The sequence below is a fragment of the Balearica regulorum genome, chromosome 2, assembly GCF_011004875.1.
Source record: "Balearica regulorum gibbericeps isolate bBalReg1 chromosome 2, bBalReg1.pri, whole genome shotgun sequence".
NCBI lineage: Eukaryota > Metazoa > Chordata > Aves > Gruiformes > Gruidae > Balearica > Balearica regulorum.
Window position 1 is genome coordinate 142,667,933 of NC_046185.1, and position 14,395 is coordinate 142,682,327.

At 37.0% G+C, this 14,395-nt stretch overlaps 1 protein-coding gene across 6 annotated transcripts in view; it reads right to left on the reverse strand.

The window, feature by feature from the left end:
• The window catches only part of AKAP9 (A-kinase anchoring protein 9), a 119,870-nt gene that overhangs the window by 88,012 nt on the left and 17,463 nt on the right, over nt 1–14,395 (reverse strand). For all 6 annotated transcript variants that reach the window (XM_075746209.1, XM_075746211.1, XM_075746210.1 and 3 more), the window contains exon 2: nt 4,557–4,811. In XM_075746209.1, coding sequence (XP_075602324.1) covers nt 4,557–4,811 — 255 coding nt within the window. The remainder of the gene's footprint in view (nt 1–4,556; nt 4,812–14,395) is intronic.

The following is a 14,395-nucleotide window of genomic DNA, read 5'->3' on the forward strand; positions in this document are numbered from 1 at the left end:
GACTGAGACCAATTGATTACAATCAGATTTAAATAGAGTACATCTTGGCAGAGATAAACGACTGCCAAATTGGAATATAATCTGCAATGAGGTACTCCACTCCTCAGTGTATACATTTCTTGTATCAGAAAACATCATCAACAGAGAGATAACCTAAGCATTTAATTAGGTTTCTATTCTTTCGTAATACGGCCTTATAAATGTTTAATATAAAGTGAAATACTCTGTAAATCTGCAATGACCATTCTTCAATACAAGTAATTTCCATGTCAGTAAATCTATTATATATCAGTATTTACAGAGAGAAGGAAAGGCATTATACCAGAGGTTGTCTTAGGCACCAAAGAAAATTGGCAAGATATGCCAAAAATCTTTTAGCCAGACGGTGAATGGAAAGATGACTGACTTCAGTCAGAACCATATGCTGCTGAGAATCTATTTTCTTCTCTTGTGGCACTGACTTTACTATTGAACTTCCAAACATTTGGTTATCTTTATTCTTCAATTTCAAAACACTTTTCACATGATGCTAGATTATCTGAGGTGACTGGGCTAATTTTTACTACCTTTTATTTATCCATCCCTTTTTTCAAATCCTCCATCTTATTGTACATGACAGAATATCTCTCATCAAAGTCTTTAGTTGCTCTTTGCTTTCATGCTTCTAGCACAGGAATGCCTTACCCACATTCAGCACCTACGCTTTTTCTCACTGAGGCATCCTCTCTGTTTCTCCACACTGCTTGTGTTTCCATACTACTGTCACTTTTCTTTCTTAGTTCTTCTCAAGAATCCTACCCAGAAGTCTCCTCCTTACTCTGCTTCTGTTCCTTGCCTGTCAAATCTTAGGCGCTACCACCGACTGGAGTAAGCTATAGAAATGAAGCAAGGAACATTGAGCTATAAACTTTATCACCTACTTGAGTAAACAGTTAAGCTATTCTAAAACTATTATCAAACAGATTTGTCCTGTGAAAAACAAAAGACGAGTTACTAATCCAACCTTAGTCAATTAGCAGGTACTCCTCATCACAGAACTTTGAACTTTTCTTTTCTAAGCAGCTTTGTATAATAGCTTTTACTACCCAGGTGACTCAAGGACAATTTCACTGTGCCACAGGTTAATTTCTTTTGCTTTCCTGGCATTAGTACATTCTTGCAAAGCAGTCTGCTCTGATGCATCGTTTGAAGACTTCTCAGAGAAGGTCATCTCAGCAATTATTTACCCTGGAAGTGGCTTTTGCTTTCTTCCATTTTTATTTGCAGGAAGTCACAAAAAGAAGCAATCCTAAACCCAAGAATTTCATTGATGCAATTTATTTCCTGGGCTGTGTCTTCAAGATTATTTTTACTTCTAAATGGAAAAGAACACTATGGATGTGAAGACTAAAAGATATAAGAGCGCAACAAAATAAAGACAAAAAACAAAGGCAGCTAGAAACTCAACATATTCTCTTTGTGAGACCAAGACAAAAGGCATTTAACATGAAACAAGACCCAGAGACTTTAATAAAGAAATACCAACTGGTATTTCTCTAATAAATCTTGTAAATAAATTGTTCCTCTGACAGAGCATGGAAAACCTTACAGAAATTACAGCTAAGTTAAGACAGAAGGTAAAGTGGAATGAATAAGGACAGTACAAAACAGTGACAGTTCTTCCAGAGTTCTTCCAATTAGTTTCTGTAACTGGAGAGATTTCGGGGGGATGGAGGAACCCACCTTAAGAAGAGAGAGGAAAAAAACCAAGGGAAAGGGATGACTGCAAAAAATAACTTTGAATTCTCTAAACATACTTTTGACCTCTCTGAAAAGGAACTACTCTAACTTCAGATGGGTAATAAGCTCCCAGAGGAGTACCTGTATTTCACTTTCTGTTATTTATATTGAGAAAGAGAACTCTGCTATTCGTATTTGGACCTACTAATTCCACTGCGGACTAAAAAAATCATACTAGAAAAAATGCAGGGAGATAAACTTCTATCCACAAAACTACCACAGAAGAGCCCAGTCAGGTAATTAGGCAGTATAGTCAGATGTTCTATTTTGTGGTACAGAAAGAACAATTCTAAATATGAATTGCAGTAAAAAATGAAGTGGAATCAAAATTTAGCTAGAAAACAATCCTGCATAATGCCTCCAGTAATCTTGCCTTACTCTCCTGACACAGCAGCCTATAAAGATTTAATGTTGGGTGAAAAAACGAACAGCTCAAAGCAGCTGTCCATAATTCTCCATTGCAGAGATTAGCCTGAAACTGCCTATTATCTATTGGCTACCATTTCAACTAAGCAAACTCTAATCCAATTACTGTAACACAGGCTCTCTGTCCAAATCATTGCACTAATAAGACTAAAAACAGTAAGTTATGAGACTCATTGAAACTATTTCAGAATTTTTCCTCTTCTGTGCACAGATAGAGACTTCAGCAATCATCTTCCAATTCCAAAATACCAATTAGTTATTTAACATGAATAAGCAGGCCATAGACAACATATAACAAAGAAAAATGCTCTCCCAATTGGGAGCAGCTTTTTTTTTTTGGTGTAAAGGAATGCTGTTTTAGAAATCACTAAGACATAAGTAATTCAGGAGAGTCAAATTACAAACAAATACTAATCATCATGCTTATTCTTTTCAAGCTACATTTGAAAAAACCCAACCAAACACAAAACCCCCAACAAATCAAAAAATCCTAAGCATCTCTATATTCATTTATTTAAACATAAGATAAGTTGCTTTGGAAGTAAGGCAGACCTCAGAAAATTCATACCCAATTTTAAGAATATATCTATATGTGCAATCTTTAGCAACTGCAGCATAGATTTTTTTTCCATTTTTAAAATCAACTATGTCTTGTACTGTTAGCCTGCAGAGGCCAACATAGACTACTAGGACTAAGCTGAACTAATTAGACCCACACAGGATTGGACTAGATAACCTTAGAGGTCCCCTCCGACCTAAATTATTCTGTGATTCTGTACTTTTCCCTGTTTCTCCAATCATAGTAGACATATTTACCCTGACTGAGAGCAAGTGTATCAGCAGAGTCCATCTGTAACATGCAATCATGATGTACTTCAAAATATATTTGGTTAAGGAAGTTTCTTCATACAGTTGCCGTATTTACATAGACTATAATATTGTCAAAACAACAGTTTAAGTGATTTCCTCTAACCAGCTCTCAGCCCTAGCAGTCCTCTCTCCTTAGCTGTAGATATCCTGCTGCATTTCATGAAGTACACCTTTCTCTTTTCCTAGAAGGCAAAAAAGTCTTATCTTCACCTATGAAAACAATCATTCTAGCATTAAATACTCTTCAAAGAAATTATTCCCTCCTCCAGGAAAAGCTATGAGTTGAACAGACAGTTTTATTGAGTTACCACAAACAGTTTTGCAGCCCTAACATGAGCTTTCTAAGTATGAAAACCTACATATTAAAGGCATGTATGTATGAAGTTCAAAATATCTAGTGTACTGATACACTGCAGGCTTAAAATTGTACAATAAATGGATCAATTACTTTATGAGTTTTTATTCAATGTATGAATTAGTCTGTCTGCCCCTCCATCAGGGTAACTGGGTTTGTTTTGTTTTGTTTTTTTTTTTTTTTTGGGGGGGGGGTGTTTGTTTGTTGTTTTTGGTTTTTTTTAACACAAATGCAAGACATTTTCACTAAGTGTAATTTCTGTATTACTTCTCAGCTGCTGGAAACGAGATAATGGAGCCAAATAGTTACAAATTATCTATCCTAGCACAGGACTAACAAGTCAAAATGCAGAGCATTCATCTGTACTACATCTCTCTGAAAAGACTGCATTCACTCGCACAGAGCTGGGAATCTGCGTTGAGCTGCTTGCTCAGAATGCCACTCATCCTTTTAGAGGCACTGCTTTCAGGAATGAAATAAGCTAGTCTGTAAATAACATCAGCATCTCTTGTCCCTAGATACATATCTGGAACAATGTATTATGTTACGTGAATTCATGTCCACTCAGAACTGAACTGGACTGCCAGTGTATATCACATTGAGCACCTTCCCGTAGCATGTACTTTCATCCACCACCAATTGGGATTATATTTCATTAAGTAGTAAAAGTAGAGTATCTGTTCATCAGTCTCTAAAGCCATCCAGTTCTAAGTAGTATTTTCTAAATTCATTCTTCCTCCTCATTAACCAGAAAGACTCAAATTACATTATGGATACAAGAAAGATGTTTAGTTTTGCATTTTGCTGCAGTGATCAAAAATCCACGGCAATTTGTAAACTAATACAACAAAATGCATAAAATAAAGCAATAAAACAAAACTCATTTTTGCCCATTCAGGGAGTACAGCAGTACCAACAACTTTCCGTAATTTACAGTACACTGACTACCACAGAAAACATGATGCCAGCAGGCAGGTAGAAAGCACCCTTGTCTGGACATATAAAGGACAGAGGAGGCAAGGAAATAATATCCAAAATCTCATATAATTCCTTTATTCCCACTCTCAAAATTAATGGACTATTTTGCCCCGCCAAAGTAACTGGATACAGCCCAAGACAAACTTACCTCAATGGTGTAAGTCTGGTTGTGTTTGATAATTTCTCCCCTATGCAAAGTCCTGATAATAGCAAAGTCAGCAGTAGCAGCTGCTCCCCTTCGGCTGCTGCACGTGGATGTTTCATCACCTCGAGAACGATCAGTATCAAGCCCATCTTGTATTGATTCTTCATCTTTGATGTTTGCTGTTTTCTTCTTCTTTTTCTGCTTCTTTGATCCATTCTGACCATCAGTTTGTGCCTTCCGCTGCCTAAATTGGGCAAGCTGTATAGAAGACAAAATCTTGTTAAAGGTGAAAGTTCTCTTTATTACTAATGACATCCTCTATAAAAGCTTCCCAGCTGTTCTACATAAAGCTTCCGCTACTGAAAACAAGTTGGAAGTTAATGCTGCATATCTGAGACATACTCAGATTATTCTTCCATTTACATAGTTTGCTTTAAAAAAAATTCTTAAATGTAAACCAACAATCTATTAGTGAATTCCTTTTCAGTTTCATACGAGCAAGTTACTGTTCCACAGATTGATACCTAGAAATCAAAACACTCAAAGGTAAAAGTACAGATATCATTATAAAGGACAAATGCAATGAGATAACCTCTGAGCTCACTTTTTCAATTTTATAGCAATAGATTCCTCAAAATTAATTTACAGAAATTATTTTTAATTTTTATACCAGAAACAGATAAAAGCAAACCATTCTTCCATCAATTATCACATAAAATTTTATAAAAAGTTTATGTTAGAACTCAAAAAGCAGATGAAGTTACTGAAAACATCATAAAGAAATAGCAAAATGCATAACAAGGGAATAGTCTGAAAACAGTGAGCAAATTATGAGATACACTACCTTGTAGCAAAACATGCTGATGAACAAAAAGTCACAGGTAAGCCAGGCACACAGTTGAAAAACCAATTAGTATGTAAGCTATTCAAATACTGTAAGACACTGCCTTTTGAAGAGCTTATCACTTTTAATCACTTTATAGTGGTTTACACAAGAAAATCCATTTAAAATATTTTTTCTTAATAAGAACAGAATTTCTATTCAAATAAGAAAAACAAGCATAGCAGATTTTACCAATTAAAATTCAAAATTAAACATCTTACCAATAAAATGGGGAAACAAAAATCATTATTTTTCAATTGAAGAGTCCAACATTAATTAAGTGCTACAATATATTTTATAAACATAGCTCCAATGTAAATATAAAGCATGCAAATAAAGACCCTAAAGCCTTAACGACTGTTTACATCAACTAATACCCAAATATCATGTATTTTTTATAAATCTGCTGCAAATTTCAGAAAAAGCTATAGAAAAGATAGCACGTTTGCTCATGATATTCACCAGTCGAGAAAGCCAGGCTTCCATCCAACCTCTTCAGCAACACCCAGATCAAGCAGGACACATGGATCCCCTTCCCCAGCCACCGTTTGGTTACAGTGCGAGCCGTCACTAGAAATGCTCTCTAGTTCTCATCTGGCCCCAAGATAGCTGAGAAGCCCCAGTCTAAATAAATGCATCACTGACAGATCAGTTCCGACTTCTGGCTAGTTTATGCTTACATCCCTTTATTTGTATTTCTTCGTGGGTTTCCTCAGCCTCCTCTCCATTCGTAGGATGACTGACAGCTTGGCATATGGCTCCTACTCTCTTTACAGGAGGAGGACCTGAAGATTTGCTCAGCCAAATATGCTCACCTACGTATTTAATACTTACTTCCTCCCTACTACATCCCTAATTAGTTCAACTTCAAGATTTTTTTTTCTATTTTTTAAATAGGCAACTTCTATTATTTCACCAAAAATCTATTAAAGCTTATAAACTCCACAAACTCTGAACAGAAAAAAAAAAAAAAAAAGGATAATCTCCTCCTGACTTCAGAGTTTAAGGAAAAAAAAAAAAAAAAGAAACCATAGATTTTGCTTCTCAAAAATGGGAAGGGTGAAATTTCCAGTTGTCTCCCTACAACATTACTACATTCTCCTAAAACTGTAAATTTACCTCAATAAAATAATTTTCAATTTATCCCAAAGACAAGCAGAATTTATCAAAATGTCACAATGACATAAAGCAGACAACCTGACTTTTGAGTGTAACTACTGAGAGATTTGGGGTTTTTTTTACTTTTTAAATAACAAAAGACATGTAGTGACACTGGTCAAGAACTCTCTTCCCCAAATTGATTGAAACCTTCTGTAATGGAAAGTTAAGTTGGCTTTTTCAAAGCAGCTTTACAGTCTTTATTTGTCTACAAAATTAGATGTGTAGCTCAAGGACAAGTGAATTACTCCATGTCTCTCCTCAAGTATTTTGCATATTTAGCTGAGGCATCTGGGTATGCCAGATTTCTCTCCTTTCAAAATTAAATTGTCAACTTCTACTTCTTCAGAATTAACAGATTAAACTCTACCATGGCAGCTATAAACAGACCTTATTTTTTTCTGTTTAAACATTGACGAAGATGGGCACATAAGAAAGCTAAATGCATGTGCAAATTAAACTGTTACATTTTGTATTACACAAGTTCTCAACTGATAATTTCTGCATGAGCATCTAGTATTTTGGAAATAACTACACTATTAGTGATGGATGCATGCACTAATTATAGCACTTTTTACTCTGCACATTCACATACACACAAAACTGTCCAGCTACTAATGCAATATAGCTTCAAATTTACATTTTTAATCAAGTTTAAAAAACTAAAAATGAGAGAAGCAGCATAACAGAAAGCTACTGCTGAGCAAATACACTCCGTGACGCTCACATCAAGACAGAGGAGTCTCAGACACCAAATTTCCTCAGAAAACGGGACTCAGGAACTAGAGTCGAGGATCTATCTACATTTCAATGACAAGCAGGGAAAAGTCCACCAGCAGTCATGGGAACTAAGGAACAAATTTTGTAGAATTAAACTTTAATTAAAACAGAAAAGTACTTCCAGAAAAATACTTTTTCCAGTGTGAACAAAACGTGAAACGAATACAAGCTGATACAACATTCCTTTACCTCGTCTTCCAGGCACATCAGCCTGATAATGCCACAACTAAGTCCATGGAGAACTTAAGACTGCTTCTATCAGTTCCTAATCTGCAGTTTTGCAACAATTCAATGTGAAGTCTCTGTTGAGTTACAAAAGTTGCAAGGAAGCACAAAAGATGTAAACACAGGAGTTACTCATGTAGGAGGAAGGATCCAAAAAGAGAAACTGAAGGGCACAGAACAGGCTCTCCGCACTGATCTGCCTCCAAGGAGCAATAGAGAATGAGCACCTTACCCAGGGAACGCATCAGGAACATAGCCAGCCATGATGCGACTTTACCATCAGTTTTCAGATGTGCTAAAACCTATCTACAGCACATCTTCTTTCACTATCCACCTATCTGCCAGCACATTGCCTCCAGCTTTTCCCATCATGCTCTAAGACCTTGGATCCTCCAAGCAATACTGAATCCTGTTAAAAATTCCACCAGTGATTTCCAGTTGATTTTGTTCCTTATCCTTGACTCTCAGTTTTTGCATTTAAAATAACTAACAACTTGCAATTTCCAGCTCATAGATTTTTCAAGTCCTGCTTCTAGACAAAAAAACCAATTCTTTGGAAACAGACATGTGTACTTTAGAGCAATTTAAAAAAAATATATTATGGAGTCCATGTTTATCATCTGAATTATTTTCATGAAATATCCAGCGTACAATTAAATTCTTAATTACAATTAAAAAATTGAAGTTTTAAGCTAAACTCTGTGAATGAAACTATGTTTCTTTTAATGCATAACAATCTGAATAAAATTGTGCAGGAAGAATTACATGTTTATTTTCAGAAGTGCCGTTTACAACAGCTGTTCCGTTTTCCATTAGTTTGAAAAATGGGAAGTGATTGGATATTAGCACTAAATTCTGTGGATGCACAAGACATGTTGTCTCTTACAAACAGAAAACCACTTACTGAAAGTCACAAGACTACAATAGAGCAGCATGCAGATAAGCAATGGGTATACTTTTCAAAATAATTTCCCACAGTAAAATAACAATTGAATAGAAAAACTTACATATTTAGAGGATATATTTATTTATCTAGTTCTAATTATAACTTCTTTCTACTTATGAATCCCAAACCAACACATTAACACCAATCCCACATCACAGACTGCAGCAAAATTACAGACAGCCAGTACATTACCTTAGCTTTTAAATATTGATACCCTCCAACTGGGAGAAAGTCAGAAAAGCAGAGGAGAATCAACTGCTATTAGGAACTAAATACTCTTGAGACAGAAGGGAACTAACTTGCAGAGTGGTGGAGATTACTTATGTAAACCATGTCAATTATGACAGTTAATGTACTGCTAAAATTACAACAGCAGCATTATTTGTTTGTTCACCTATCTTCAGCACATTCTGACCCTTGGCAATTGTGCCAGCAATCTAGATTCCTGGGATATGCTGGCCATCGACTAATTTCAAATACGGTCTGACTGAACTATTACTAGAGTAGAAGTGCATGTTAAAATAAAAATTGGCTCCAATAGAATGCAAAACCTAATCTCCTCTTAAGTATTTAAAAAAATATAAGACAGCTGAACAAAAGCTGCAACATTTAATCACTGTCCATATACTAGCACAAGAAGATACTGAAAAAAATCCATGAAAATTAAAAAGTTAAATTTATAATGCATCAATAGCTATATTTTTATTTCCCATGCATAAAATACTTTTTAAAACAGGAACACATTAAGCTCCATTTAAACTGGATGCTGCCTTATGATTGCTTATTATTCCTTAACATTCTCAGACAATGTATTAGATCTGGATAGCCTCATTTTCAGAGGTACTGCAGTTAATGGGAATTGAAATTGCTCAGTGCCTCTGAAGAAGAAAAAAAAAACCAACTTCTAATTGCTAAGACAAGAAGGATATAGGTAGCACATCCTGTACAAGTATAATTGTACAGTTAAACTTCATGTACCTGTACACAAACATTATTAGCTTCAAATTTTAATTTACTAACATCAAATGCTTACATCTCAATTTCAGTGCTGCATAGGCACCTCCTACAGAAAAAGCAGGGTCTGTTCATATCTCACTGTTCCTCTTAAGTACAAAATCTCTATTTTTTTTAACTCATATTTAAAGAAGCAGCATAGAAGGATGAGTTGTGAACTTACAGACCAACAACAAAAAGGAACCTCAGAGAAGCTGCTACAGGCAAGTAATTATTGTTTTTAATTTCTAGACTGTACAGTAAAAGCATGAATGGAGATCTACATCATGGCCTTGCACTTCTCAACTACTATCATTTCAAAAGATGTTCCAAATACTGCTTAGACGTCAGCTGAATGTGTCCTACTCACAGAAGGGGACTTGTTCTTTGACAGAAGTTCTCAAACAGTCTGGTATCCAGTGAGAAACATTCTGTGCTCGACCAGGTCATCTTTAGATCAGTGAGTCAATGTAAGAAGACAAGGACTTCTGATTCTTCTTGTCTATAGCTCAGAGTAGTGGTTAATGGCTCAAACTGGCAGTCCTATAATATTCAGTATCTTTATACATCATCTGGATGACAAAACTCAACACACCTCCACCAAGCTCATGGATGACATCAAACTGGAGGAAAGGCAGATAACACTGGAAGGAAGAACCACCACACACAGAAACCTCAACATGCTGGAAGACTAAGCCAACAAGAACTGCATGAGATTTAAGAAAGATAAACATCAAGTTCTGCACCTGTGTCATGGTTTAACCCCAGCTGGTAACTAAGCTCCACACAGCTGCTTGGTCACTCCCCCCACAACAGTGGGATGGGAAGGAGAATGGAAAGAAAACCCAAAACTTGTGGGTTGAGATAAAGACAGTTTAATAGGATAACAAAGAAAGAGAATAATGATAATAATGATAACAATAAATATAAAACAAATGATGCACAAATGCAATTGCTCACCACGTGCAGAGAAAAAAACCCCACCCAATGCCCAGTCTGTTTCCAAGCTGTGATCCCACCTCCCAGCTAGCCTCCCCAGTTATATGTGGAGCGATATGGAATATCCCTGTGGTCAGTTGGCGTCAGCTGTCCCAGCTGTGTCCCCTCCCAACTCCTTGGGCACCCCCAGCCCACTCACTGGTGGGGTGGTCTGAGAAGCAGAAAAGGCCTTGGCTCTGCATAAGCACTGCTCAGCAATAGCTAGAACATCCCTGTGTTATCAACACTGTTTTCAGCACAAATCCAAAACATAGCCCCATACCAGCTACTATGAAGAAGATTAACTCTATCTTAGCCCAAACCAGTGCAACCTGGGATGGAATTATCCCACATAATAGTAACAGCTGGGGACTAGATGGCCTGGTGTGCGGCTCTGCTGAAGAGGACCTGAGAGTCCTGGTGGATAGCAAGCTGACCATGAGTAAACAGCATGCCCTGGCAACAATGAAGAGAAACCATGAGAAACCACTTTGAAATGACTCTTGATGCCTATCATAGCAAATGACGAAGACATGAATCCAACTGTCTGTACAGAAATTTTGCCATTACCTACTTCACTGTATGAGTGAAAAGACCCTACACAATCCTGTGTTTGATAGCAATATACCATTTGATAGCAATAATAACATTTATCATTTAAGAATCTGGTCTCACAATACAGAGAAAAACGGCCCAGTGAGCCTAACAAACAACTCCGAGCTTCATTGCTTTGATGTAAATGTTGCACTTGACAGCAGAAAGCATAGCTTAAACTTTCAGTCCATCAGACTGAAATTCTCCCCAGGAGCAGTATCTGTAACTAAACACATGGAGGGTAGGCAAAAGTGAAATAGTATTGTCAGGTGTTGCTTGGAACTTGCCACCAGCACAAGAGCCTCAAATTGTCCGAGAAAGGGGTAATTATTCTGTGTATAGAGTAAATGCTAAAGAGTCTGCTCTAAGCTGCATCTGAATGTGTAATATGCATTGTGGCAAACTGTATCATACAAGTGATAACTACGATATGTCCTACAATCAGACAGACTCTGCCTGCAAGTGCAAGATGACACTCAGGTGCATCATGAGACTCACAGAAGATCATAAACAGTCCTGTGACAGAAAGGCTCAGGCCTTTCCAATTATAATGCTCCGAATTCTGATCACCAAATAATAAGGTATTGTTTCTGAATGATTACTGAGAGTGAAAGCAAAACCAAAATATTTCAAGTAAGACTGACCGATATCTTGCCTTAAAAGGTGAATGATTCATTTAAGATTCACCTGCCCTAGTAATGATAGGTCACTACTCCCCTCGACCACAGGTAAGCAATTATTGCTGCAAAGGCTTTCAGTGAGACAGAAAGGACAAAAAGCAGGGCCCTGGTGGGATTAGTTTTGATCCCCTATAAAGCACAGATATGTCCCATTTAGTCTTGAATTAGGTGTCTTGCAAGCCAATAAGGGAAAATGAAAAAGGTCAATCTGAATTTGAATTTTGGACATCATTTAGAAGCTGGAGATCTGCTCTGGTTTATGTCTCAAGTTATCTATTGCACCTTCCTCTGGATAACTGAAAAAAAACCAAACCAAACCCTACTGTAATCTCTCTCTCACCTGTGAACTGATTTTTATGATTCCAATACACAGTAACATTTTAATGTTCCGCAGTAGCAGATAAGAGGGATAAGGAAGAGAGTGTGGGAGACAGCAACTGAGATTTAGGTCACAGAGCCTCACCTAGGCTGTTAAAAACTCATTTGTTGTTAGTCCACCAAGCTTTGTAAAAGCTTGACAGTTTTGCTCCTTAAAGAGGTATTGAACAGGCTAACTGATAACTGTATTAGAAAGTGGCAGTTTGTCACTTTTTGTTATATTCTCAAAAGGTCTAAGCACTAACTCCTGAAGGGTAGGCAACTTTATAGTGCCACCTGCATCTTCTAGGTTCCTGATGCATATACTCAGAAAAGGATAACTGAGAGCGAGATGAATTGAAAATTATCAAATACAGAGGATAAATAGACTCCTTTCTAGCGAAGTCTATTGACTATTCTATTTTGCTAATCAATGAAAAGGAGAATATCATAACTCTTTCCAAATTCTGAGATAAAAATCTCAGAAAGAAGATAACTGAGGAAGCAACACACAAATATGTTTGACGTATTATGTCACATAGCTGAAAATCTGAACTGTAAGTAAAGAATTAATGTTCTTTGTAAGTTTCAATCTGCTTATCTGTTGAGACAAATGGAGCTTTAGTTTATTTGTTCCATTCAACAGATGCTGAATTTACTAAACGGGAAACATTACACTGAATGCACAATAAAATAATCACCCAAGAAGGAGGTATTTCCAATATACTCATTTGTACGTTGCACTCGCAGTCAGATTTTCCCAAATAACATGAGCATAACCTTAGAATGTATCCTCTTACGGAGACTTAAGTGATTCATGAGTATTAGAGGATGCCGATAAGACTATGAAAATTTCCGAAGAAGAAATGCTATATTCTCTACCTACACACAAACTTGAGAGTCTTTCAGCTTCAGAGACAGCCATTCCTCTGCAGTACTCTGAAGAAAACCAAAGGGATCACCACAATTTACAGTTGCAGCTGAAGTACCATAGAGGACAACTCAGGACAGTGAGGGGAACAGCACGCATGGCAATTGTCTTCATCTTTGTAGCAGTCTGTATCAAGTTAGATGTTGTCAGTGCTAATAACCAAGGGCACTGAACTTGAATGAACCCCTCCAGATGGCAATGTGAGCTGGAAAGCCTCAGAATTAGCGTGGTTCTGATCTGGTCTGCTCTTCCATGTCCCAGGAATTTAAATAGGAACAGACCTAGGAACAGCTAAGTTCATTATAGCTAGGTTATTTTCTGGACAAGGAATGGAAGTTAAGTGTATGAAAATACTCTCAAGTCAGGTTACAGTGACGGATGCAAGTACGCCAAGTGTATTTCAATGCTGGACTGCTACAAGAAAAGCAATGCCTCAAACTAACTACTAAAAAAATTGTCTGACTGGTCTCTTAACTAACCTGCTTCTGCATATATGGTTTATATATTGCTCCTATATAGTTTTTAACTTTATCCTTCTCATACTGAATGCTGTATAACTGCCTCTGCTGACACAGAGGGTGAAAAAAAATATCTGATCCACACTGGTACTGTATTTCCCCAAAGTGAAGAGGAAATAAGTTGTTTGGGCCAAACTGTCAGTGGCAAAAATGAGAGGGCAAATAAAGCTGGTTCATGGTGCTCTGTAAAAATCATGGATCATCCATGCTTGAAGCCTGAAACATTAGGAAGCCTTTGTCACACCAAGGCCAAGGGAGCTGACATAAAGCAGAGTCTCTCTTACTCTGTGTTAGGTGAAGGAGATCAGCAGTCAGGTGCTGTCTCAAAAGGCACAATCTATCCTTTGCTTTTGCCTTGAGTTTCAAACTCTGGGTAATGATGGGAAGGCAAAAAAGTTACACACTGATAGAAATGCACTCCTGACCCTCTAGGCTTATGTGTAACACCAATTAAAAACCAGATACTGAAGCTTTCTTCAGCTAGGCTGAAAAACCCAATGGCACTGAGACAAAGTCACTCTTCAATATCCCACAACCCTTTGAAACAATTTTTGGAGGGGAAGTGGAGAAGGAGGAGGAATTATCACAATGTTAATGAATGGATTAACAAATGTGTTTAAGAAAATCTTTCAGCCCCCAGCAAGGAAAAATGTTTCCCCCTCTCCTCCCTTAGCTCTTCTAACATCATCCAGCTTGCCAAAAGCCAGGACATTCCAAGCCAGAGCTAAAATTTGGTCAAATAAATTTTAACAAAGGAGACAAATGTTTCAGTTACATTCTATCCTTATAAAATAATGAG